At 35.8% G+C, this 27,264-nt stretch overlaps 1 protein-coding gene across 4 annotated transcripts in view; it reads right to left on the bottom strand.

Moving 5' to 3' along the window:
* The window catches only part of DPP10 (dipeptidyl peptidase like 10), a 1,168,699-nt gene that overhangs the window by 265,228 nt on the left and 876,207 nt on the right, over window positions 1-27,264 (bottom strand). For all 4 annotated transcript variants that reach the window (XM_081142810.1, XM_081142809.1, XM_081142812.1 and 1 more), the window contains exon 4: window positions 22,632-22,726. In XM_081142810.1, coding sequence (XP_080998936.1) covers window positions 22,632-22,726 — 95 coding nt within the window. The remainder of the gene's footprint in view (window positions 1-22,631; window positions 22,727-27,264) is intronic.

The following is a 27,264-nucleotide window of genomic DNA, read 5'->3' as shown; positions in this document are numbered from 1 at the left end:
AGATGTCTGATGTTTTCTTGCCTGTTTTAATTCTAGGGTTTTTATGGTTTTACAACTTACATTTAAGTCTTTTACCCATTTTGAGTTTACTTATATGTATGGTGTAAGTTGGTGGTCTAGTTTCATTTTTTTGCATGTATTTGTCCAATTTTCCCAACACCATTTATTAAAGAAACTCTTTACTCCATTGTATGCTCTTGCTTCCTTTGTCAAATATTAATTGAGCATAAAGGTTTGGTTCCATTTCTGGGGTCTCTGTTCTGTTCCATTGATCTATATGTCTGTTCTTGTGCCAGTACCAGGCTGATTACAGTGACTTTATAGTATAACTTGATATCTGGTATGGTGATCCCTCCAACTTTATTCTTCTTTCTCAAGAGTGTCATGGCTATTCAGGGTCTTTTTTGGTGCCATATAAATTTTTGCAGGGTTTGTTCTAGATCTGTGAAATATACCATTGGTATTTTAATAGGAATTGTATTGAATTTATAGATAGCTTTCTGTAGTATGGACATTTTAATTATGTTAATTCTACCAATCCATGAACATAGTATATTCCTCCGCTTGTTTATCTCTTCCTCTATCTCTTTTACCATCATTCTGTAGTTTTCCAAGTACAGGACTTTTACCTCCCTGATTAAGTTTATTCCTATCTTAATTTTTTTTTCTCGAAATGGTAAATGGAATTGATTTTTTAAGTTTCTCTTTCTGTATAAAAATACCATTGATTTCTGGGTGTTAATTTTGTATCTTGATACATTGCCAAATTCATTTATTAAACCTAGCAGTTTTTTGGTGGAGTCCTTAGGGTTTTCTATGTACAATGTCATGTCATCTGCAAATAATGACAGTTTTACGTCCTCTCTCCAATTTGGATTCCTGTTATTTTTTCTTCTTGTCTGATCACTGTGGTTAGGAATTCCAGTACTATGTTGAATAAGAGTGGTGAAAGTGCCCGGCCTGGCGTGGCTCAGTGGGTGAGCATCGACCTAGGATCCAGGCGACCAGGGTTCAATTCCCGATCAGGGCACATGCCCGGGTTGTGGGCTCAATCAATGACTCTCTCATCATTGATGTTTCTGTCTCTCTCTCTCCCTCTCCTTTCTGCTCTCTGAAATCAATAAAGATATATTTTAAAAAAAAAAAAAAAGAGTGGTGAAAGTGGACATTCCTGTCTTGTTACAGGCCAATATCTTTGATGAACATAGATGCTAAGATCCTCAACAAAATATTAGCAAGTTGGATCCAGCCATGTATTAAAAAGTTCATACATCACGAACAAGTGGGATTTATTCCAGGGACGTAAGGTTGGTATAATATTCGCAAATCACTAAATGTAACACGTCACATAAACAAACTGAAATACAAAAATTACATGGTCATATCAATAGACAGAAAAAGCATTTGACAAAATCCAGCACTTATTTTTGGTAAAAACACTCAGCAAAGTGGAAATAGAGGGATCATACCTCAACATAATAAAGGCCATATATGACAAACCTACAGCCAACATCATGCTCGATGGGCAAAAACTAAAACCATTTCCTCAAAAATCCATTTCAAAACAATGAAAATAACCAAAACAACAATAATGGAGCTACCACTGATATATTGTGTATCATAAGCGCTTCAAAATGCTTAGATTTTGCAGTTCTCAGTAATCCTCAGTTGTCCTCCTGACAACAGTGTGAGGCAGGTACCTTCATTCTTACCCTTTCTTTCTCTGCCTAACTTGTTTTATGAAACTTGATAGACATGAGTTTGTGGGGAATTTAGGGTGAAACTGAGAACTCAAGTTCATCTCTCTCAACAGTACTGCATCAGGTGTACTTTTGCACAGTAAGAGGAGGTTTATTGTTATTGAAAAACCAGTTAAGAGGGCAATGCCATCATTCTGTCCTATGGATATTAGAAAACTCCAATGTCACAATTCTTAAACTTTTCTCAAGTTCACAGAGGAACATACATCACAAAAGAATACAGGAGTAATTCCTTTCATAAATCCTGCATCATCTCACCAGCAGGAGTTTCTTTCTCTCCCCCTCCTCCAAAGAACTTCCCTGTCTGAAGTCTGAATCATTTCAAGGAAAGCTCACCTCCCCAGGCCCCCGCCACTCTCCTGTGATGTTCCTCACACAAATTAACTTCACCCGTTCACAGGTGCATCTGCACCTCCAGTAACAGCATTTTAGTATCTTTTATAGATCCTACATTTACCCAGTCTGGCACTTACTAATTATCACTATAGTGCCTCTAGCTTATTCAGGGCTCACATACTGGGAAACTTTCCAAATACTTTTCCAGGGGGTAAGCTGCTGAACCGTCCCTGACTTTAGAGTTTTATACAGGTCACTGGTGCTGCACAGAGACTTGCTGATGATCACACGTATAAGAAACACATCCTTGAAGCTTAGTCAAGGAACATTGGGAGTCTCAGGCAAGTCCCTCCTGGCATAAGCCATTAATGTTATCATCTGCTGCGTCTGGGAAATTAATTCTTCCCTGCAGCCACAGGAGATCCCTGCGTCTACACTGACCTAAATTACAGATATAAATATAGTTTTGTTGAGTGTCAGTTTTATATGGCTTCAAATTAGGGTTTCGGGAAGTTCATTGTTGCCAATAATGCTATTAGGTTACCTGCATAGTTAATCACCTCATTACTCTTGAATAAATGAATGTAGAAATATCTTGTACATGTGATTACTGGCATTATTCAGCAATGATGTCTACTAGTGTACTTTTTTACACTGAACGTGGTACAAAGGGCATTAAAATGCATGAACTCTGCCATCTAAGAATGTTCAATTAAAGCCAAGCAAGGTGAGAATAAACAGAGGAAAGTAAACATGCAGGTGGTTAACTAAACCAATTCAACAAGGAAGGCAAGACGTTTGCTCAAGCTGAGAAACAAACACATGCTTCCAGGAAGCTTAGGAAGATTTTATAGTGCCTCTTCTGTATAATTTCATTCTATTTTGCCCAAATTCATTTATTGAAAATTCACAATATAAAAAGCACCATGATAGACACTGCAAGTGCTAAAAAGTTCAGAAACCAAGTCCACTAGAATCTTCTCTATTTCATATTGGGCCAGATGAGGTAAGTCCTACGTTTCTCTGTAGTCCACAGTAGAGCAGGGGCCCAACATCCAAAAGCCTTAATGCACTAGGTATGTAGAGAAAGAGTTAAGCTCTCTGGGTAAACTTAAGAAAAATGGAGTAGAAAGGATGCCAGAAAGAGGCAGCGGTCTCAGCTCCCAATAATCATTATCTTACAGGAAATGTGTATAGAGAAATTTCAGTTTTCCAAGTTTTCCAAGATAACCTAGAAATCAAGTTTTAATTTAGAATCTCATGATTTTTAAATTATAGCCCAATACTATATATATATATATATATATATATATGCCAGATTCTGCCTAACAGCTGCCAGTTGCTAATTTCCGGAAAGCAATAACAGCCATAAGAATGAGGGAGGGAAAAGAAGATGATATGAGATTTAAAGAACAGAATGGTATCCTTTTTATGTACTTGGTGATGATATACATAAAAACCTTACAACAAAGTTTTTTCCAGTTAAATAGAATTATAGACAGCATTATGGGAATAACCTTCACGACACGAACAAGTAGCCTAAAAAGATTCTTGGAGAGCCCTGGCCCAGTGGTATTTTTGTTTAGAGCATCATCCTTACACCAAAAACGTTGCGGGTTTTATCCCCAGTCAAGGCACATGTACAGGAGACAGCCGATCAATGTTTCTCTCTCACACTGATCTCTCTCTCTCTCTCTCTCTCCCTCTCTCTTGCTCAAATCAATAAAAACATATCCTCAAGTGAAGATTTAAAAAAAATCCCAGAGAAGGGGTGCAGGCCCCATGGAGTCCTGCTAATATTAATAATTATGCATTATTACCAACATGAATATGGCAGAGCTGATCACTGTTTTCATAAATGGTGAAATTTAAAGCCAAGAAAGCAACAAAATCAGATTTGAATTTAGAACAATGACTCTGGTAGATGAGGGAGGGGCAAATGAGTTGGATCTGTTGTCATCGTGAGGTCCTGAGACCTGGTAAGCGGCTCTCATGAGAATCCAGGCCGGCAACGCCAAGGTTCTGAGGCAGACGCAAGGCCACAGAGGGGGGTGTATGCAAGACGAAGGAGCTCACTGAGGAGACCTGAAGGCTGGGAAAGAGGGGTGTGCGCAAAACCAATCCTGGGTTTGTAAGTGTTGCTTTAATATTAGGTGAATCTTGCTATCACAAGCTAAACTGGGAAAAAGCAAAATAAAAAAAAATTGAAGGAAATTTTAGACATGCACATTTTTGATATGTTACAGTTACAGTCCTTTAAGGATGTCCAACAGGGGTGTACAGGATTTTTGTATAAAAGCCTGGAGTTTAAGACAGACATCTGGGAGTGTCCTCATTAATTAGTTATGTGGAGTGTTAGATGAAAGCGCAAATCCACCCTCATCAGACAAGAGGGTGAAATCTCTCCAACCACAGGCTCTACCAGGGGTCCATCAGTGGCAATGCAGCTAGGATGCGTCCTGTTTACTATTACTTTTGCTCTTTACACGTGTGCCTTTTCTTTCTCTTGTACTTTTGTTCAACCTGCTCACCTGTTGCAATACCTTCACCTCCCCCTGCTCCTGATTCAAACTGTATTTCTCTAAAATATCATTCAAATTCTCCCATTACCCTCCCCTCTCCTTTTCAGCTCAAGTAATTAATCTGACCTCATATATATATGATTATATGTGCGGTTCATCTAATCGTTGATCACTATTTCATGATCGCTCTTCTAGGTTGTTTGGAGCTGCAATTTACATTTTTTATTGCCACGGTAATGTCCCCATTAAGAGGCTCTATTGCAATGATTCACTCTTGTCAGTAGCATCATAACTAGAAAAAGAAATAAGATGATGGCCTCCCAAGCTGTCAGACATTGAAGATCACAGCAAGAAATTATTAGGCGTAAACTTAAATGTCAGAAGTGCCAGAAGATGTAATATATGCATGTGTATGACTTGAGCCTGAGAAAGGACTGAGCAAGGGAGGGGAACAGAGACGGGGCTAAGGTGCACACGGTTTGGTAAGGACTCTGTTGCCTTAAGACTGAGGAAAGACAGAAGCCCAGCAGCTGTGCAGTCCAGGCGGGTATTGTTTTAGATCTTGTAACAAGCTGGTGATAGAAATCGGTATAAGCATCTCTACCCCCAAAAATACTAGTCCAGAAACTTGAGCTGGATAACCCTCTAAGCCTGAAAGTGTAAGTGGGCACATTTTCAACAGTCAGAGAAAGATGGAAACAAGAAGGTAGGTCTCAGTGGGCACTATGGCCTTTTCTTCTTGCTCCCTCTACCTCCACCTGGCCAAACACTCCCTTTCTCTCTCTCTCTCTCTCTTTCTCTCTCTCTCTCTCTCTCTCTCCACACACACACACACACACACACACACACACACCCTTATGTTTAATACATTTGGGCTATAACTTCCATCCTTACTCAATTTCATTTTTAATTTATTGACACCCAACAAAAACATTTAGGAAGGACATCTCTTATTCTAGGAAGGTAAAATAGTCATTTTTCAAATATGTGATTAAGTATATATTATGAATATGTTTCTTTTACTTTGCAGTCTGTAAGTGATCATGAAACAGGCATGAGGAAGGGTGTTAGAAGGCCGCTGAGCTTAAGGGGATGGGGAGAGGGAGAATGGTGACCCCTCAGCAGAGAAAGAGGAAAGAGGGTCTAGAGAAGCCAGAAGTGTGGGGTATGGGGAGTCCTTTTATTTGAAGGCAACGAGGAGTCCCTTTTCTCTGTCTGCCTTCAAATAAAAGGAAAGAAGGAGAGGCAAATAGATTGTTGTCTAGTGTGTAGCACTAAACAAAGCCATCACTGGTTTTGTTTGTTTGTTAGTTTGAAATATATCTTTATTGATTCCAGAGAGAGAGAGAGAGAGAAACATCAACGATGAGAGTCATTGATAAGCTGCCTCCTGCAGGCCCCCTGCTGGGTATCAAGCCCGAAACTCAGGCATGTGCCCTGACCGGGAATCGAACCTTGATCTCCTGGATCCTAGGTGGATGCTCAACCTCTGAGCCACGCCAGCCAGGCACCATCACTGTTTTTATATACAAGAAACTTTAAAGTCAAATATTGTATTCAGTATTTTTCCATGTTCTCTTTTCTTAACTGCCTCTTTACTTAGGATAGTGCTTGAATGTGATTTCTTTGTAAAACCTACAACATTCACACTGTATAAACATAGTACGTGGCCTATTCTTTTTCTTGGCACCAAGCATCTTACTGATACGAGCTTATTTTATAAAACAACTCAGTGCAGAGAATGTCATGGTACAAGTAAGTAGTGTTTAAGACTGTTGAATCAGTACCTACTAACCTATGTAGAGTGGCCCACATATATCTTTCTTACTCAATAAATGTGAACAGCCATATTAATAGTTTATTGATTTGGATCATAGGCCATATACTAAAACATTTAAAAAACAATTTTTATTTTTAATAGAAGATGAAAACTAATGAACTCTGAATTCTATTAACCTTTATAAAGGGGGGCAGGCAAGGTGACTTTGAGAATACCAATATATTCCCACCTCAAAAAGTCAATAAAATATTAAACTGTAGATGAAAACAGAAGAGAAAGGATATTGAAGTTGCATATTTATGCAAATAATTTCTTTGAAGTTCAGTTTTTGCTAGTCTACTGATTCCTCAAATTGTCTTCATGATTTCTAATCGTATTTCCACCATTTCCCTCTTACATGAGGCAGTTACATTCAGGTACAGCTGCGCTAAAGAATACACCATATATAAAGAAATTAAAAATTATGGAAGTCCTAAAAAATATCACGTTAGAGTTTCTAGATGAGTTTTCTCACCATCTCATGCATTCAACATAATGCTGACAAGTTAAGATGGACGGACTAGAGTTCTCCAGTAGCAAGTTACTTAAGTTCAGTTTTGTTGTGATATTCTGTCAAGTAAATATTAGAGAGTATGACATCATAGACTGAAATAATAGAGTTAATACTTCAAAATATGATATGCACTGTCCAAGCATTTTTCAGTAATATGAATTTATTTCTAGCATAGGTGAGGAGATGGCTACTGCGAACCTTGCAATTCCTGTATTTTTAAAAAGAAGGGAAAATGTAATGAGCAATATTTCTTTATGAAAAGAAAACTAAAATATTTTTCTTATGATTCCAGGCCCATTTAAAGTTGGTATGACATCACTAGCTTAGCATTACCACTAGTAATTCTTTCAAAATAAGAGAAATAGAGGTTAGTTACCAAAAAGAATCTTTTTTGTTGCAGATCTGATATATTCTGGTATATTCCTCACTAATATCGCGTTTGCTCTTTATATGTTCCTCTCTATTTTCTATCTGTGATGAAATTATTGTATATACATAGTATAACACTTATTAGTATTTTTCTATCTTAATGGACATTGGGTGTATAGAATCTGATTAATCATAACTTTTATCTTTTTCCACAGTGACAGTCACAATAAATTTAGCGAATAAAAATACAGAAGGGCTAGTAAAATTTTAATATCAGATAAAAAACAAATACATTGTGAATAATGACAGTGTTGACAGACCATATAACCTTGAAAACAACATGAAAAGAATGGGATATCCTATAGGAGTCACGAACATATGTGAACCAGAGCTAAATCGAAATATGCATAAACCAGTAAGAGAATGCTGAAGGACAAAGGAAAAAAATAGGAAGATCGAGGACGGTCTGATGCCTCTATTACAAGTTCAAGGCCAACTAAGACAAAATATGTTATTTAGGGAAACATATGCAGACCAAAAATAAATAATTCAGTTTGATATATATGAGGGTGTATATTTATGTATATTGTTTTCGGCTGCACATGTGCAACCATCTTCTTCTGGTATATATCTAGGGAGGAATGTGTGGGTAGCAGGACATGTGAATGTTCTACTTCACACAGTAATGACAAACTCTTACCAAAAGTAAAAACACAAATAACACTCCAGCTAGCAATCTTTCCAATACTTGGTAATATGAGTTAAGTTTTGCCAGTGAGATAGATGCAAAATATTATCCCCATTTCGACCACCATTTTTCTATTTATAAATTATGTTAAACGTATCTATTTATTTATTTATCTATCAGTAATATGTGGTTCTTTTTAAAAAAGTTTATTTACACCTTTTGTTCATTTTTCAGTTGAATTGGATGACCTTTTTTTACATTAATTACATTAACTTTTCTCAGTTAACTAACACTTTTTACCCTGCCTTTATCAGTTACTACTTGCCATTTTTTAGTTTCCTAAAATATCTGTACACTCTAATTTTAATGAGGTTAGAATAGATACAGGATGCAAAGAACAAGGCATAAAAATTAAGAGGAAGATTCTGAATATACAATTCATTTGAAAAAACAGAAAATAACAAGGCTCAGAGTTTTAGAGGATGTTAATAAATGGCCTATTTCACCTATGCTCAAGGTGCATAATAAAAAAAAGTTCTCACCCTGGCTGATTTCCTCAGTGGTTAGAGCGTCAACCCATAGACTGAAAGGTCCCAGGTTCAATTCCAACCAAGGGCATGTACCTCAGTTGCAGGTTTGAAGATCAGCCCCAGTTGGGGCGCATGGAGGAGGCAACCAATGGATGTGTCTCTCTCACATCGATGTCTCTCCCTCTCTCTAAAAAGCAATGGAAAAAATATCCTCCAGTGAGGATTAAAAGAAAAAAAGAAGATTCTCCATTTCTTTCTTATTTGTCAGTATTCATTTGATTTGATAAGCAGAGATCAAAAATGTCCCTTCTCTGCTAATTTTTATTAAGTAGGTATTTACATCTGAATGATTTTATTCTACACATTTACTCACAACTCCTCTCATTGTCCCACGTTCTCTAACACTCATTATCCATTCCTTATTCCATCTGTTAATAATAGATACAGGTCTAGTTAGAAATGAGAAATACAAAAAACTCCTTACAGTGGATGTAACAAATGGTGGTGAATAATTCCATTAAGGTTCAAGCTAAGTAGAAATATCTAAAGGAAAAATACTGGTGCACATGAGTATCACTATCTAAGTCCCAATTTTAAAAGCTTATGCAAAGAAACTCATAGAAAAGAAAAAAAAAATGAACCAACTGCCAGTGCACCTATGACAAGATAATGCTCAATCTCACTCAAAATTAGGTAACTGCAACTCAAGAAACAACTAAGTGCCACTTTTCAATAACCAAACTGATAATAATTAAAATGTTGACAATATTCAGTGACAGCAGGAGTAGACTAACAGGTTATATCAAATACTATTGGTGGACCTGATTAATGCAATTTGACATTGTTGATTAAATTTCAAATTGACCTTTCCTTTGACCCAGCAATGCTACTGCTATGAATTTAACCCACAAATATATTTCAAAAATGGTTTCCCAGTGTATTTGCAGGTATATAAGAAGAAATAAATAAATGGTAGAGCAAGGAAATTCTATGTAGCCATTGATTGATAATAGAGGAAAACAAAAGGGTATAAAAAATCTTCAATTTACATTATTAAGTGGATAAAATTGTAGACCACCCATATTGTTGAAATTAAATATACACACACAAACATATATATTTTTAAATATATTGCTTATGCACAAATGGAACAAGACATACAGACATAGATTTGTAGAATTTTTTACTGGTACAAATGTGTGCATGACTACCTTCAAAAGGAGTACTGAGTGATATGGAGGAAACATTTGTCTTCTTTATATATGCAGGGTACCACCTTTGCCCAATAGAACTTTCTGTGATAAGGAAAATGGTTTGTGTGTACATTCCCACTGTGGTAGCCACTGGTTTCATTCAGCTACTCAACACTTGAAATGTGGCTGGGGTGACAAAAAATGAAATTTCTAATTTTATATCATTTTAATTAATTTAAAATAAATTTAAATACCCCTTGTGATGGACAGTCATCACCAATACCCTAATAAAAATAGATTCAGAATATCTGAATTCTGAAGGACATTTTTAAAAGTAGAATAAATAAAAGAGATCCTATTTAAGGATAGTCCAGGAGGCTGAAGTAGTATGAAAGGCTTCATAATGTCAGACAGCATAGCTAACAGGTTAGCATTTTTATAAGTTTCTCCTAATTCCTGTAATTACCTTAACCACTGATGATCTGCACTAATGATTGTGGAGTTGCTATTATTTAGTTAAAACAAGTTATCTATTACCTGGAAAAAAAAGAAAGAAAGAAAGGGGGGGGGCGGGGGGAGAAAAAGAAAGAAGAAAGAAGAAAAGAAAGAAAGAAAGAAAGAAAGAAAGAAAGAAAGAAAGAAAGAAAGAAAGAAAGAAAGAAAGAAAGAAAGAAAGAAAGAAAGAAAGAAAGAAAGATTTAATTAAGGTAAAAATAAATTATTATACTTAGTTATATTGTATTGGAAAATCACTTATACTCCTTCAAGTTTTAGTAAAACTGAATGTTGCATATAAAATGCATGTAAACACATAAAGCCAGAGAATAGCAACAGAAAGAAAAAAATTCAAAAAACAATGACTCAAAACTTCAATTTGTTAAAAATTGTTAATTTACATATTCAAGAAGCTCAACAAATTCCAAGTAGAAAACATTAAAAAAGATCCTCACCTAAACTCATCATAGTCAAATTGACAACAATCAAAGAAAGACAAAGAAAAAAAATCTCGAAAGTGGCAAGAGAAAAATAACATCACGTACAAGGGATCTGCAGTAAGAGAAACAGCTAATTTCTCTTACGAAACCATAGATGGCAGAGAGAAAAATGACACGTTCAAATACTGAAAGAAAAAGATTTCCAACAAATAATTTTATTTTTGTTATTTTTTAATATATATAATTTAATTTATTTTGTTGTTGAGAGTATTGCAGATCCCCCATTTCCCCGCTTTGCCCCTGTCCACCTGGCTCTCCCCTCGCCTCCGGCGTTAACCTCACTCCTGCCTGTGTCCATGGGCTGTGCATGTGCCTGTAAGTCCTTTGGTTCATCTCTTCCTGCCCCTCCCCCAGTCGTTCCCTCTGGGATCCCTCAGTCTGTTCCAGGCTTCCATGTCTCTGCACCTATTTTTATTCAGTTTATTTTGATCATTAGATTCCACATATATGTGAGATCATGTGGTACTTGTCTTTCTCTGCCTGGCTCATTTCACTTAGCATAACACTCTCCAGGTCCCTCCATGCTGTCCCAAAGGGTATGAGATTCTTCTTCTTTACAGCTGCATAGTATTCCATAGTGTAAATGTGCCACAGCTTTTTTACCCACTCATTTGCTGATGGGCACTTAGAATTTTATATGGAGCTAAACTCTCCCTCAAATATCAAGGAGCAATTAAGCCATTTCAAGATAAGCAAAAACAAAGCATTGGTTGCTACCAGGTCTATCCTATAAGAAACACTAAAGGAATCCTTCAGGCTGAAATGAAAGGACACTAGACAATAACCTAAAACTACTTGTAGAAATAAAGTGGCCCAGTAAAGGTTAAGTACATAGATATTATAAAAGGCAGCATGAGCACTTTGCAACTCCTATCCTTTTTAGAAGACAGCTCATAAACAATAATTATAAAATTGTGTAGATAAGGTTATGCTATATAAAGATATAACCTGCACGGCAATAATAGTGTAAATAAGAGAGAAATGATGAGGATATGATTTGTTGGAACAGTTTTGTATAGTATTTCCATGAAAAAATATACCAATTATAAACATACGTGCACCTAATAACAGTACCCCAGAATACACAAAGCAAAAATAGACAAAATTGAAGGGAAAAGGGGACAATTCAACAATAATTGGAAACTTCATAAGCCAAAATTCAGTAATGGATAGAACAACTAGGCAAAGGTCAGCAAATAAATAATAAATAATAAAGCCAGAGGATCTAACTGACAGGAAATACTATCAGAAGACATATTTCTATGAGGCACATATGGAATATTCTCTAGGATAGACTATATATTAGGCCATAAAATAAGTCTCAATAAATGTAAAATAACTGAAATAATGGAAAGTATATTATTTTATCACAATTGAATTAAAAGTCAATAATAGCATAAAAACTTGAAAAATTCACAAATATTTAAATATTCAATAATACTCAGATAATCAAAGGGGCAAAAAGAAGAACAAGGTAAGTAGGAAAATAGTCAGAGAAAAATGTAAACACAAAGTAAAAAATTTATAAAATGCCACTAAAGTAGGATGTAGAAGAAAATTTCTAGTTGCAAATACCTGAACTAATAAACAAGACCAGTGATGTGGCAGGATAAAGGATAATTATGCAAAATCAGTTGCATTTCTGTACACTAGCAGCAAATAAGTCGAAGATGAAATGAAAAAAGCATTCCATTTAGAACAGCCACAAAAGAATCAAATTCCTATGAAGGAATTTAACAAAATAGTACAAGATCCGTACACTGAACATGCCCCTAAATTAAAGACACAAATAAACTGAAAGAAATTTCATTCCATGGGTCAAAAGACTTAATTTTGTTAAGAAAAACATATTTCTCCAATTAATTGAAAGGATCAAAAGAATCCCTATCACAATCCAGTTTCCTCTTGTTTGCTTTTTTGGGGAAAAATTTACCAGTTGACTTTAAAATTCGTATGAAAATATAAGGGACCCTGAATAGTTAAAACAATCTTGAAAAGGTGAATAAACTTTAAGGACTTGGATCTTGATATGAAGTCTTATTACAAAACTATAAAATGAAGACTTAAGGATAGACATATAGATCAACAGAATAAAGAATCCAGAAATAAATCTGTACATGTGTGGTCAACTGATATATAAGATTGCCAAAACCATTCACTGAGGAAATAATAGCCTTTTCAAATTGTGCTGCATGGAGAACTAGATACCCATCTGCAAAAGAATAAATCCAGAACCCCTACCTCACATCATATGCAAAAGTAATGCACAATAGATCATAGAACTAAATGTGAGAGCAAATAATACTTTTAGAAAAAACCACAGGAGTAACTATTCATGATCTTGGGCTAGACAACATTTCCTTGGACTAACAACAAAGGACATAAGAAAAAATAGATAAATTTGACTTCATCAAAACCAGTCCAACAAGGAATTTGTATTTTGTATATAAGAAGAAAACATAAAATTCAGCTGCAAAGAGACAAAGAGCCCAATTAAAATAACAGGGTAAAGGGTTTTAACAAAAATTTCTCCAGCAAAGATACAAATGGTCAATAAGCACATGAAAAGATGCTCAATATCATTAGTAAATTAAGGAATTGCAAATCAAAGCCAAAATGAGACACCGCTTTTCATACCCTGAGATGGCTAAAATAAAAAAAGACAAGAACAAGCATTAACGGGGATGTGCAGAAATTTGATTCTTGTTATAACGCCGGTAGAAGAGTAAATATTTGAGATTGCTTTGGAAAATATCACAGTTCTTCCAAATGCTAACCCTAGTGTTACCCTATGACCCAGACTTTCCCTCAAGAATAGAAATATGTCAATAGGAACGAGAACATACACCTGCACAAAACTCGCAAACAAATGTTTACAGCGGCATTACTCATAATAGCTCATAGGTCAACCACCCCCAATGACTATTAAGTAATGGGTGGGTAAGCACATGAGGCATATCCATACACTGGAACAGTATTCAGCAACACAAAAGAGGGAAGCATGGACCTATCCTTAAACACGGATGAACCTTGGACACATGATGCTAAGTGCATAAAGACAGTCATAAACACCACATACTGTAGACTTCACTGATCTGAAATGTAGAGGGTATTCAAATCCAGAATGACACAGAGTAGACGAACAGTTGGCTGGGGCGGTAGAGGGGAAGGCAGGGATGGAGATGTCCTACTCACACAGGTGTCTTTTGGGGCATTAGAAAATGTTTTAAAATTGGATTGTTTGCAGCAATGGTTGCACAATTTTGTGAATACACTATAAAGCACTTTGATTGAGTGAAAATTATGGTCTGTGAAATATATTGCAATAAAGCTGTTAGAAGGAGAGAGAGAAAGAGAGCGAGAGAGAGAAGAAAAACAAAATTCAAAAGTAGAGGTGTTAGTGTAATTTCAGGAGTTAGAGTAATAGTCAGGAGTTAGTGTAATTTCCACACTGTCATTTCTTTACCAATTGTTAAACGTAAACTCTAATTCACCTCTGATTTTCCCATTAGCCATGAACTAGAAAAAATATCAAATATAAAAATTTTTCTTATCACATAAATGTTAATTAATTAACAGATGAGAAGATTTTATGGACTAATGTGTAAGAAACGCTTCTTTCAATGTCTAGTAGGAACCAATGAATATATCTGAGGATGAAGAGAAGCTCCTTATCACACTTACATTTTAATATCCTACAAATCAACAATGTTTCAAAACTAACAGAGCCAAGTTATGAAGGCCAAGTAATGTTTTGTCCTTTGATCTTTGCTAAAAATAAGTATTCATTTCAAATCAGAGGATCTCTACTTGCTTGCAGTCTGATGGGCTCACACCTTTAGAGGGTGGGGAAGTCATTATTTTGATATATAAATTACTGTTTGCAGCTGATTCTAATTTTAGGTTTGCAGCTGATTCTAATTTTAGGAGATTATATTAAATCTTTTTTGTCTCCTACACTCTCTCATGGGCTCCTCTGAATCAAATACTTAAATAAATGATGCTCTGTGAAAAAGGAAACAACTATGGTTAATTCATAAAATGTGCACTAGGTGCCTAACTTGTACTGCACCGTCTTCACTCCAGTCACTGAAGGCACAAAGTTGGCCGAGGCTTGCTTAGCCTCTTCTCTTAAGAAATTCATAAACCAGTAAGAATTCTAATTAAAGATGTAAAAAAAATACATGTTAATTACTTAGTCAAAATATAGTAAAAAATGCCTTTGAATAAGCTTACATATTTCTGGATTTTGAAATCAATAAGAACATTAATTATATCAACTATTAATGACTCTTTTGAAATTAAAGTTTTAATGTTAACATCTCAAGAAAGGAACATTATGCCCTTAATAATGCTTGATAGCTATCCCACTTATTTCCTAAATATTGCTTAATAGATATTTCAATCCAACCGCAGCCTCAAACTTGATTCTCGCTCAGCATTCCCCATCTCAATGGTTAACGCCCACTTTCATTAAGCCACATACAAAACCCCAGGAATTATTATCTTCAGTACCTCCCGCTTATAACCTTTCCACCTGCCACCAGCACACTTATTCCATTATCTTCTTGTTATTTTACTTTATTGTACTGTTATATACAGAAAATATATATAAACATACATAGAGCAACTAAATGCTAAATATAGTCTACTATCCAGATTAGTTGGAAAATATTAAAACAGAATTGCTGACAATGCCATTTAAAAATCTAATAGACAATGTTGATTCTTCTATTTCTGGCCAACAAGAAGCAATTAGTAAACAAAGACCTGTTGACTTTATCCTCAAACAAATCCTCCATTTACCTACTTTCCATCTCCATCAGCACCATTCCAGTGGGAACGGAAACCCTCAATCTTCTCTCATCTGTGACACTGCTGTGGCCTTCAAACTGGTCTCACTGTTTCTAATTTCATTTCCCTAGAACGTATCCCTTGTTTTATAGACAGAATGTTCTTGTAAAATATGACTCAGATATTGTGACTTTCCTCCAAATGTGAGTATTGCTCAGAAAATAAAACCTACACCTACAAAACTCAACATAATATTCCTCCAAGTTATCGCACTGGGTTCATCTTGTACCATTCTCCAGATCCTCTACTACTTGTATGTTTTCTGTTGGGATAGATCGATGCCGTTCCCACACAAAGTTCTTTCTAATCACTGTTCTTTCAGCTTATACAACTCTTCAGCCTGGCCTTGAAATGTTGCCTCCGCAGTGGGACTTTCCTAAGCACCTAAACATTTGCTGGCCCTCACCTTATGCTATTTTTCATTTGCCAAGGACCCAATGCCAGCTGCAATTTCTTGTAATTTTGCTTGATATTTGTTTATCGCTGGCTTACCAAGCCTGCCTTGTTCACCATGTATCTCCAGAACTTGGAATATTACCTGACACACAGCAGGGCCTCAATAAGCAGTTGGCAAACAAACGAACAGACTAAGACATATGGGTCATTTCAACAATAACGCAGAAAAATTAGAAAGATGGTGAGGGAGAAAAAGCAATGCAAGATTTTAAGAAGGAAGAATATGAAGTGTAAACAAGATTATTTCAGACAAATCTACCATGGGAAAGAAGGAAAGAAAAACAGAGTGATGTATGACTTGGTGATATGCATGTGTGTGTGTGTGTGTGTGTTTAATGCAGCCAAGGTGTTTTCTCTGTGTTCACGTAGGCAGTATTCCCAAAAGAACTGAAAATATTTGTATGGAAAGAATATATATACACACACATATATAACATATATATGTTTAATTCAAGTGAATTTTGTAAAATGTTTAAGTAGGAAATACACAAATACACAAACTTTTTTTATGCAAAACACCAAATGATTTTAGTTTATTTTATATTTCTTGACAAGGAATTTTGAATGGAACACTCATCTAGGTATATTAGAAGCAAAACTAGACAGGTAGTGGACAAATTTGTACTCTAGTCTGACTACCCTAGATGCAGTAAGTCACTTTATTTCTCTGGGTACCAGTTTCCTTCTACTTAAACTGAAATGGAAGACAAGGAGAATGCTTTCTAGCTCTATAATGTGCTGCCATTATTGTTTAAGATTTGCTGAAAATTAAAGTTCCTTGAATGCTCATCATGGTCCATGAGTAAACTAAAATACTAGTCTATTTCTACTGTATGGAATAATCTGTACTCTGTAGTATAGACAGGCTACAAAAGTTCTGCTGGTGCATGGTTGTCCATCAGTAGAGCTGCACAGGCCAAGGTATTCTCAACTCCAAAAAATATAAAATTTTTCAGAAGAAAGAAGAAAAAGGCAGACATATTTATCAGGTGCTCAAGGGCATATAACTTGTCTTGAATTAGTCAAAATGAACTGACTAATCCTGGAGAGAAACCAGAGCACTGACTTCTCGGGATGCTGAATTCCAAAGCAATTGTAATTAAATGCAGTATATCTGGCTGCCTGAGAGCTTCCATCACCCTATCTGATACATAGTAAAGCAATTTACACCCCTAAGCAGAAGAAATAAGAATCTTTAAAGAAAGAAATACTGGAACTGTAATAATTTTATTGTCCATATTTAAGAGGATAAATCAGACAAGATTGAAAGAAGCTCTTTTGAAACGGTGATGTCCAATAAAGGGAAATATATATATACATACATACATACATATATATATATATACACATACATACATATATATATATATATATTTCAGTGTTTTAATTCTATTCAAAGGAGACCTTTAAATATATTACTTAGGTAATTTCGGTTTCTCTCAAGGATGACTTATTCAAGAATCTGCATAGGGATTTATATAGCGGATGATATGGTTTTATTAGAAACACTTACACTGTTGAGAAAAAACAAGTTTTAACAAATAAGATACTTTGTCCCAGTGAATGAATTTGTTAGTAGCATCTCTTCTCCTAGAGCATTCACAGTGGTAATCTGGGGTGAAGCATAATATAGAGTGGTTTCTTATAAAGCCTTTCTCATTCAAGGGGAATGCATAAATAACTGTCGGAATTATAGAGTAATCACACCACACTTTGAAACATGTAGAGATAAGAGTATCTCGTCTCACACTTTAAATTAAAATTTGACCTAAGCTGACTCCCTGGGTGAAGATCAGAACTTTTCTTTCTAATTTTCCTGTTCTGATGACCATCACTGTAAAAACTATGCTGGAATTCATTTCCATACCCACCTACCCTACAGAAAAATTTAAACAAGCTAAAGATTCAAAGTAGATTGGTTTTCCTTCCTAAATGAATAAATATGAGAGAAGTATCCCAATCTTTGCTGAAATACATCACTTCATTTCTATTTACCTGAATGTATATAGATGGTATGAATAAAGTTAGATCCTTCTTTGATTACTAAGGGTTGGAAACTATATAAGTAATATGAAAAAATATAATAACAATTTTCAAAATTAATAATGTGACTAAATTACCTTTATATTTTCAAGATGAATAATAAAAATGAAAGAAATATGAATATATCTAATAATAAAGTGTGGTGACTGCTACTGGGAAGGGCAGAGATATACCCCATCTGGAGAAAGTGCACCAATGCAAATAATTATGCTGGCTGGAGTCCCTAATGGCCATCAGTTTTTAACCTCTAACTTACAGATGGACGCTTGTTTCCTGGGCAAAAAGTTGAAAGTAGTCAAAAAGTGATACTAACATACCCGAACAAAAAATCTTTCAATTGGAAGTATCCCCAGAAAATTATAAGGAAACTGGGCTCGCTCAAACTTTGGGCCTGTACCCTGCACTACCCAAAGGAATGGAATCCAAGACCAAACACCTCTGCTCATGCGTGCCGGGCTTCCCTGCAGAGCTGTCCATTGGAGAAGTGGGGAAGGGGAGACAAGTTTTTTAAAATATGGAAGCTATAAACCGTCCTTGAGGATCCTCCCTGACAATTTCCCATTGAAGAGCCACTGCTTTGATCCCACCTTGAAAAACCACCTTCTAACCATCACATGGTTTCTTGTGTATGTCATTCTAGAGCAGGGTTTCTCAAACCTGGCACTACTGACATTTTCAGCCGGCTGTTTCTTTGCCGTGAGCAGCTGCCTTGAGCTCTATAGAAAGCTTCATGGAAGCCCTAATCGCTACTCACTAGCTGCCCTCAACTCCTTCCCTCCAGCCATAACAATTAGAATGTCTCCAAAGTTGTCAAATGTCTCCTAGGGACAAAAGTATCCAGGCTGAGAACCACTGGCCTGGAGAAAAAAGAAACTCGACTGTGATGTACACAGCAACATGCACGAGTGTACAGTTCCCCTGATGTCACTGGCTGGTGGATATCCATTACGCTCCTGATGGCAATCACTGCTTGGTCACTGACAGGCACTGGGAAGTCCACATCATTTCCCATTACTATAGCCGGCATGTGAGGCCACCTGGCCAGTCAGAAATTTATGACAGTCTTTAATTATTTCACATCTAAAAGGTGAAATTTTAGTTGCCTTTATCTGATGATTCTTTACTTGCACTGCCGTAACTTTTCATAGGACACCTAATACCTTAAACATGAATCAGAAAATAAGTTCCTTAAGTTCAAGCTTGCACATAGAGTTGGATCTATCTTCCAACCCCCATGTACTCAGTGGCAAAACAAATAAAAATTAAATTAAAATATTACAATAGAATGGAAGCCAACTAATGCTATCAATATGCAAAATAAGTCAATAAATATTCCCTGGGTCTAGTCAAACCTACTATGATGTGATGACCTATAAATATACCATTGGACCAAAAAAATGTGTAGCTAATATTTTCCTTGGAATCTTTTTGCTGCCACACATAAATTTCACCTCTCTGATTTAGGATATTTATATAGCATGTTTTAAAAAGATTACAGATTTTCAGGATCAAAGAAATGTACGATTCACATCTATTAGCTATCTCTTTCCATATTAGTGCATGAACTTCTTTTGGTTTTTGTAACCTGAACAAGTTTTAAGCACATGACTTGGACCGTGTTTCTAATTCCATTTTAATTTTAAAAAGTGATGTGATAGAACTAATTGTGGCTGCTGGTGTTTTGTGCCAAGACAATTGGTGATATTCAATTTATTGACAGCAGAGAGAGGACAGCTAATACTTGTGAAACATTTTCCTGATTATGTCATTGTGAGGAGCTTTTGTTTGAAATAGTTCTGTCTGTAAGAGATAACATTTCCAAACACTTAGAAAGGATTAAGAGCAGTTTTGGGGCTAAGTCACCTTTTTAATATAATTCCCCTTCAAAAAGTTATATGCCCTTTAATTTCTCCTTTATTAGAAATCCACCTATGGTCTATTCCAAAGATTGCCTTAGGGCAATTATTTCAGAAAAATGATTTACTTCTGTTTTATTTTTGCCAACCATGGCTATTATTTTTGCAATCTGCTAACCATGATTACATAGCTAAAAGTACCCACTATTCACATTTAAAATGTGTTTAAGCAGGGAAATGACAATGTGGTGTCATCTTAATTTTTAAAATAAATTGACAGTCACATTTTAGCAAGATATGTCTTAATAATAGGCCAATCTGTTATCACATTTTTGTTAATAATGTGTTTATTGTTTCAGTTGACTTGGCACACTTTTATTATAAAAGCTTTTTAGAGTAATCTGATTCAATTAATTATCATTATAATTAAAATATTGATACTTGTTAATGAAAAACCTGCAGTTTGAATAAAATTCTTAAGCTCTGATAAGAGATTTTTTTCCAAAAGAAAGGCCTTGGATAGAACATAAATCCAAACTTTAGTCACACGTAAGCTTTAAAAACACAACTATTTAATAGTGCTAGCTTGGAACCGGGAGGAAATGATTAAATGAGTTCCTTTGAAATCAGAAATCATGGTAATTTGTATTTATCTTTGCAGTTTTGGGTTAACTGGTTGCAAATATATGCCACACTCTCTGCCTACCCCTCCACTGAATTCTGACACCTCTCGGACTTATAAATTGCTTAATTATCTGTGTTGTGAGATGAATGTCTTTAGGGAGCCTATGGATCTCAGAAGATCAGTGAGTTAGAATATTTGCTAAATATGACTTTGTGGTAATTAAGAGGCATAACCTACATAGAGGAAAATAGAAAAAGATCTTAAAAGGATTTAAAAAGACTAAACATACAGGCACAGAGATAAAATGGCATGAATCAGCATATGAAGAGAAGCGCAATGAGGTGAGGTAGGGGTGGTGCGAAATACCAATAACAAAATTGAGATAATAAAATAATAACCAAAAGTTTTGTGTTTGTTTCTTTTTTGTCTGTTTCGTAATGGCTAAGAAAGCAAGGGATCAATGATGGAAAATATACATACTTTGTGACCAGAGAGAAGACCTCATGGACCCGTGTAAGGGGAACGGTTGTCAAAGAACAGTAACATGACAAATATTCAGTGAAGTGCTGAGTGTCTACACCTAACTGAAGTGCTTGGCCATTGGCGGCTTCTATGACCCCCAAAAGTGATACTTTATAATAAGGGGCACAAAATTGAAAATGCATTTAATTTTTTCTCCATGTTAATTTTATACAAAACCAAATCACATTGGCTTTAATCAGCAAATAATTACTATACCCTCTCATCATTACCAATCCCTGCTTTCTGCCTCCTGTTCTATTTCCAATGGAGGGCTTTTGTTCCCCTGATTTCAGCAACTCACAATGATTCCTTAGCCTCTCCTCTAGTATCCCTGACTACCATCCAATTAAAATTATAGATATTGCTCTATACTGTTTATTGAAGTTTTTCATGTTATAGTATTTTCTCCCATAAGGAAAATCATATTCTTAAAAAGCAAGCAAATGACTTATACACACCCAGCATTCCACAAGTGCTATGAAGAGTTGCATCCAGAATGGGTATTCCTCTAATAGCTGTGTTCCGTTATTAGTTTAAAAACAAAACTGTCGTTCTCCGTTAGTAGTAACCCAACTGCTGAAGTATATAGGCTGGTTGGTTTAAAGTTTACCTAGTAGATATGTCCCCATATAATGACTTCATGATTTGCAAAGAGCGTTTTCTCTAAATATATAAAAAAAACACTAAACAACAGAATGTTCCACTCTATCTCTTCCACCTGACCTTCCTAATAGACATGAAGACTAACTGTTAATTCTAAATATAAAAGTAAGAATAATTTTTTTAAATGTAGCTGATGATTTATTTGATCATTGCTTTAATTCATTTAGGTCTTCTGAGGCCTCCTATGATGTTTTGTCTATATCATGAACTTATCAAATAGGCAATATGTTGAACCTTTAGTTACATAAAACAGTGAGCAAATAACTGTTCAATGGCGTTTGATAGCTAGATTTTGAACATTTGCAACAGCCAATTTGTTATCGCTTACTCTATAGGTAGTTGTAGATAAATCTAACCTTAAGATGGCTGAATTTAATAGAAAGGCAAAGTTTGTATTTCTTTCTAAACAATGATTCTGGAGTAGAAAAGTGATATTGGTAGACTACTAAATTGTAGAGGGAAACCACATCAACTCCGACAAGTCAGTTTTAGAAAGGCTGCCTCCTGCTTGATCAGGAGAACCACAGCAGACTTGGAAGGAATGCAGAAAGACGGAAAAGTAGAGGGGAGAAAAAGCTAATCATAACTTGTTGGACTAGGCGTTAAAAAACAAACAAAAAAACCTTGGCATTTGTCTTACTATCCTTACATAAAAAATATTGGAAGAAATAAGGAATTATTCCTGGAAATATTGTTTACTAAAAAGGAATGGGAAGAAAATGAAGCAGACGGTCACGTGGATATTTTCCATCCATAGAGATACTGATTCCAATGATATCCCAGCCCTAACTCTCCCCCTCAAATGCTTTGCAAGCGATAGAGCTGAAGAAAAGAACATTCTAAGCAACACTGACGCGCATAAAGTAATTAATTATTAATTACTTACAAAAGTTGTGTTTTCCAGTAATAATGTGGTAGCATTTGTTTCTATATTCAGTTTAATGACATGTCCGTTCTCGCTTTTATACACCACATCTGTATCTGCAACAACAAAGACGTTAACAATAGACGAGCGCATTGATTGGCAACATGACAACTGGGGGGCAGGAGACGTGCATAAAAACAGGCCCCTTAGAGTGGGCCTGGCGGGCTGCTGACCCAGCAGATCTCTGCGCCTGGCTCCCAGGACCCGCTGCAGGGACCTGGGCCGCCTGGCACCTGGCCTATTGCGCAGTGAGCACAAGGGTAGTGACAGGGCTGCTCACATCCCCGGTTCAACAAATAAAAATTAATTAAAATATGGGCAATCGGTGCCGCTCTGAGACAGGAGAGAAGGAACGAGGTGCAGCGCCTCCAGCTTCCTAAGTGGCTGTTAGTGGCTAAAGAGCGGCCTGGACCGCAGGGAGGGCTGCCTGTCACCCACTGCGCCACTCTGGGGCTGCTCCTCCTCAACCTCAGTCCTGCAGGCGCTCTCCTGTCTCCAGTCTTACCATCCTTCAGTTCCTGCTCCGCCTGCTTTTCCTTTGGGTTGAAATTTTGTCTCTGCTTTTGTATCTGGTTTGCGTGATCACAGATCAAAACCTCCGATGATAAGGCCCCTTTTTGTGCATAACATTCTTAAATGAAGACATTTCAAGCTAGACTAATTACCTCCGATTTTTATGAAGTACGGGAAAATTTTCAACAGATGTCTTATATTCATGCTGACCAGTGTTGCCTCCTTTAAAAAATCATGAAGAAGGTTTTGTACATACATGGTTTACCAAGTAGGTCAGTATAATGCCCTTATTTTAAAAGCCAGTTGAAGACTCTACTGATAAAATGTGATAAACATCAGGATTATAAAAACAAAACTTTCTGAAACCATTAGCATCACATTGTATCTACTCTGTCAGCTTTAGAAGAATGATGTTTTTATTTAAAATAATTAAATTGCTTATAGACAGCTGTGGATTTTAAATATATTTTGAGTTAAATTCAGCCACATTCATCAGGAAATTAAATCATCTTAAGAATACCTCAGACTAAAAATATCAGCCTGAGGAAAAACTGCCAGAGAGGATACTCACAAGCTGAAATTTATATATATATAAACATAAGTAATGTAAATATATATGTCAATGTGTATATATTAAAGGGAAAGTACACAAAAGCAGTCTTGAGTATTTCTTTTTAATAATTATAATATCTTTCCAGTTTTATCCACTAACTTTTCTGATATTAATCAGCCGAAGCCCCTGCCCTTCTTGGAAGAAAGGCAATAATTAAGAAGACCTAGCCTGCTACTCATAATGAGTGAAGTGACGGAAGCTGTGACCACGCCGATCCTGACTGTCTTCATCTGTATAAAGGTAAACCACACCGCATGGAGGTTATCACTGTTCTATAGAAATGCCTGACACTTTGCCAAGCAAGATTTTCTAGCCTGTTTTCCAGTTATTTCAACATTATAAAGGGAAACACCTAAAAATTATATGATGGGAAGCAATCAATACTATAAAAAATGAAGCGTGTTTTTCTTTTTGTTTGTGTCTCATGCAGAGGACTGATAGGTCAGTATCACTCAAGGATGTCACAGAAAGCCAGGAGTTCTCCTTGGGCTTATTCACACAAGGACAGTGACATGTTAGACCTGTGGCCTGGGGGAAAGGAGGAAACAAATGGTATTTTAAGAAAGGAGGAAGAGAGACAGAAATATTTCAGAGTTACTCTGGGAGGCAGACTGCATAGACTGCAAGATAGTCCTATGTGATCTTTAAAATAAGGCCTTGCAAAATTTAATAAAGAGGAAAATAAAATAATAAAATAAAATGAAATAAAATAAATAACTGAACACCTGATGTAAGCTATAAATAAACTGGGTTACTATTATCATTAACTTCACCTGCCATCCTTTCTGGTGATACTGAACAAATAACAGGTTTACACACATATTAAATATTTAGTTTGATTCATATTTCTTTCCTATCTTCCCTTTGTTTTTCATCCAAAATTTATGATCACAGCCTAAAGGCAGCACTAGTCACTGTGCTACGTGTTCTTGTCTGTTGATTCCGGTAGCCTGCCTTCCTGATCTCAATTCATGTTTGTTTGAATCAACAGTCCAACCCCAGTCAATCCCCCCTGTTATTTTTCTTGATATTCTCAATTCTGCATAATTTCTTGATATTCATGAATGTTATCATCAGAGATTAGCAAGAAGAGACAAACAGCATGCTGTAACAAATCATTATTATAATAGTTTCCCAACAGGTTAGGAGCAAAAGGATTCCCCCCTCTCTACTGCACCATGGAGATACATACAGCAAAAAGTCGCTCTGTGAGCAGTTTATCTCCCAGGGGCAAACACACTGCAGAATTCTACACTGGGATGGAGTCGGGGCCGAGGGAGAAAGAAGAGCTGAGAGAGTCATTTCAGTGTGAGCTGTGGTTCTACAATGGAAGGGAGAGAGTAGCATGTGGCCTCCTGGTCTCTCACAGCAAGAGGAAACCCCAGGCAGGGGAGAGGTTGTATAAGAGGTAAAATAGGAAAATTCGTTTTTATTTCCCTTAGCACCAAAATGAAACTTGTTTAAGAAGATAAAGACCACCCTTACTATTTTTTAAAAGTAAATTTTGTTAGATAATTATTCAGACTTGAAAAAATCTACAGGAATTGAGATTTTATAAATGCTCTAGATCTGCTCTCCTGTGAATTCTACTGTCAATATTGCAGCAGTAAGATAATCATTTTTTTTAAAAAAAATCAAGTGTAACCCTCTAGCTTAATATTTAATACAGATTTCTGCATAAATTATTTTAAAAGCTTCTAATATCTGCCATTACAAATTCTCTTTATTTTTTTCTGGTCTTTAAAATCTGGTCTTCTGGGTCTCATATTTATCCTACTTTACTGTTTGAGTTACAATCACTAGTGAAGTCTCCCAGTTTTGAAACTCCCGTTACTGCATTTAACAAATCCCTTTTGGGAACTAGATTTCAGAACTGTCACCTCGAATTTTGTTTAATGTTAGGTAATGAAATATGAGTGAATTAGATCAAGGACTGAAGTACATTAGCACAGGGAGATTAAGGTAGGTGTACTTTAAAATATCCTTAAAACACAGTATCATGCATGTCTATACAGTATTTTGATTAAATAAACCATCTTCCTTTTCAGCTCAATGAAAGTTAAGAGTCAATTATCCTGAGTGCACATTCACTTCAGTCAGTTTTTAAAATGAATGGTGTGAAAGATGCAATTGCGTGCCTCCTCTCTCCATCCCCAGCTCCAAGAATGCATTTTTGGTGTCTGTTCCCCTATGTTACTGTCATTTCTGTCCAATCCCTGTTCTGTATTTGTGTAACAAAAGAGAAAACAGTAGTATGTCCTAGTTTAAGATCTTTCAAGTAAATGCAACCTTTAATTGATGACTTTTCCATGCAAAGCAGCTAGTAAACACTTCACATCACCCCCCCCCCCCCGCCCTCATCCACATCAACTGTCACGACCAAGGACCAAAGCAGATTTTACTTTCAGTTCTTGAAAAGTCTTGCCCATGAGGCTGTAACATAGGTTATAAATCAGTACAAAAACTCAATTTTTTCTTAAGAAAATTTATCTGCACCATGTGTTCCTAAAATGAAGCAAATTTCTTAACTAACAAACAACTGTTTGCTTAATACTCACTCCAAGATGCTTTCCTCTCTGTGTCAGGTGCAGGGAGCGCCTGATCTATGTTCCTCTCTCACACACATGTTTCTCTCTCTCTCTGTCTCCCTCCCTTTCTCTCTCTTTCTAAAATCATTGAAAACATAATTTTTAAAAAGTCATCTTCTCGGTTATTGTTGATGTATTTGATAATGTAAGTATGCATTTAATTTTGACATAATTTGCTTTTAATGTTTCAAAATTAAATCTGTCATCTATCTGATAGCATTGTAATCAACCTGGTTATTAATATTACTCATCTTCCTATGCTAGTTTCAAAAAATCTTTCTGGAAATACCATAAGTACTCCCCCCTCAGCACTCAGTGTGAAAGGGGATAACCTAACTTCCCTGAAAATATTTATCTATTTATCTATCTATCATCAATCATCTACCTTCAGGGGGAGTTTACAAAAAGTGAAAAATATCAATTATTTGAGACATTTTGATACAAATATGATCTTCATCTTTTTAAAAACCTATTTTTGTTATACCTAAAATTAAAATTTTATAACATCATTTAAAAAATTTACACTCAAACAATGAAGTGAATAATTTTTTAAAAAAACTAAAAAAAATGATGAAATAATTATAACAGAAAATGCTCTAATGGATTTAGGAAGGATATTTGCTAAAAAACAAATTAATATTTGATAATTAATTAAAAATATCAACGGTAAATCTAGAATTCTGAGCTAATCATAACTGAAACACAGCAGGCCCCTCAATCATCTCTCCTAAAACAAGGCTCACAACTATGGAAAGTTGGCCTCACTTTTTAAAGAGACCTGAGCTCCATGTATTTACTGATCATAAGTGACTTTCTGTCTACCTCAAATCTTACTCCATACACACTCTTCTTTCTCTCCAGACTTCTGGGAAGAGGTGAC

Source organism: Miniopterus schreibersii (assembly GCF_964146895.1).
Source record: "Miniopterus schreibersii genome assembly, chromosome: 7".
Taxonomy (NCBI): domain Eukaryota; kingdom Metazoa; phylum Chordata; class Mammalia; order Chiroptera; family Miniopteridae; genus Miniopterus; species Miniopterus schreibersii.
Note: the sequence above shows the minus strand (reverse complement) of the source record. Positions and strands in the feature narration are given on the sequence as shown.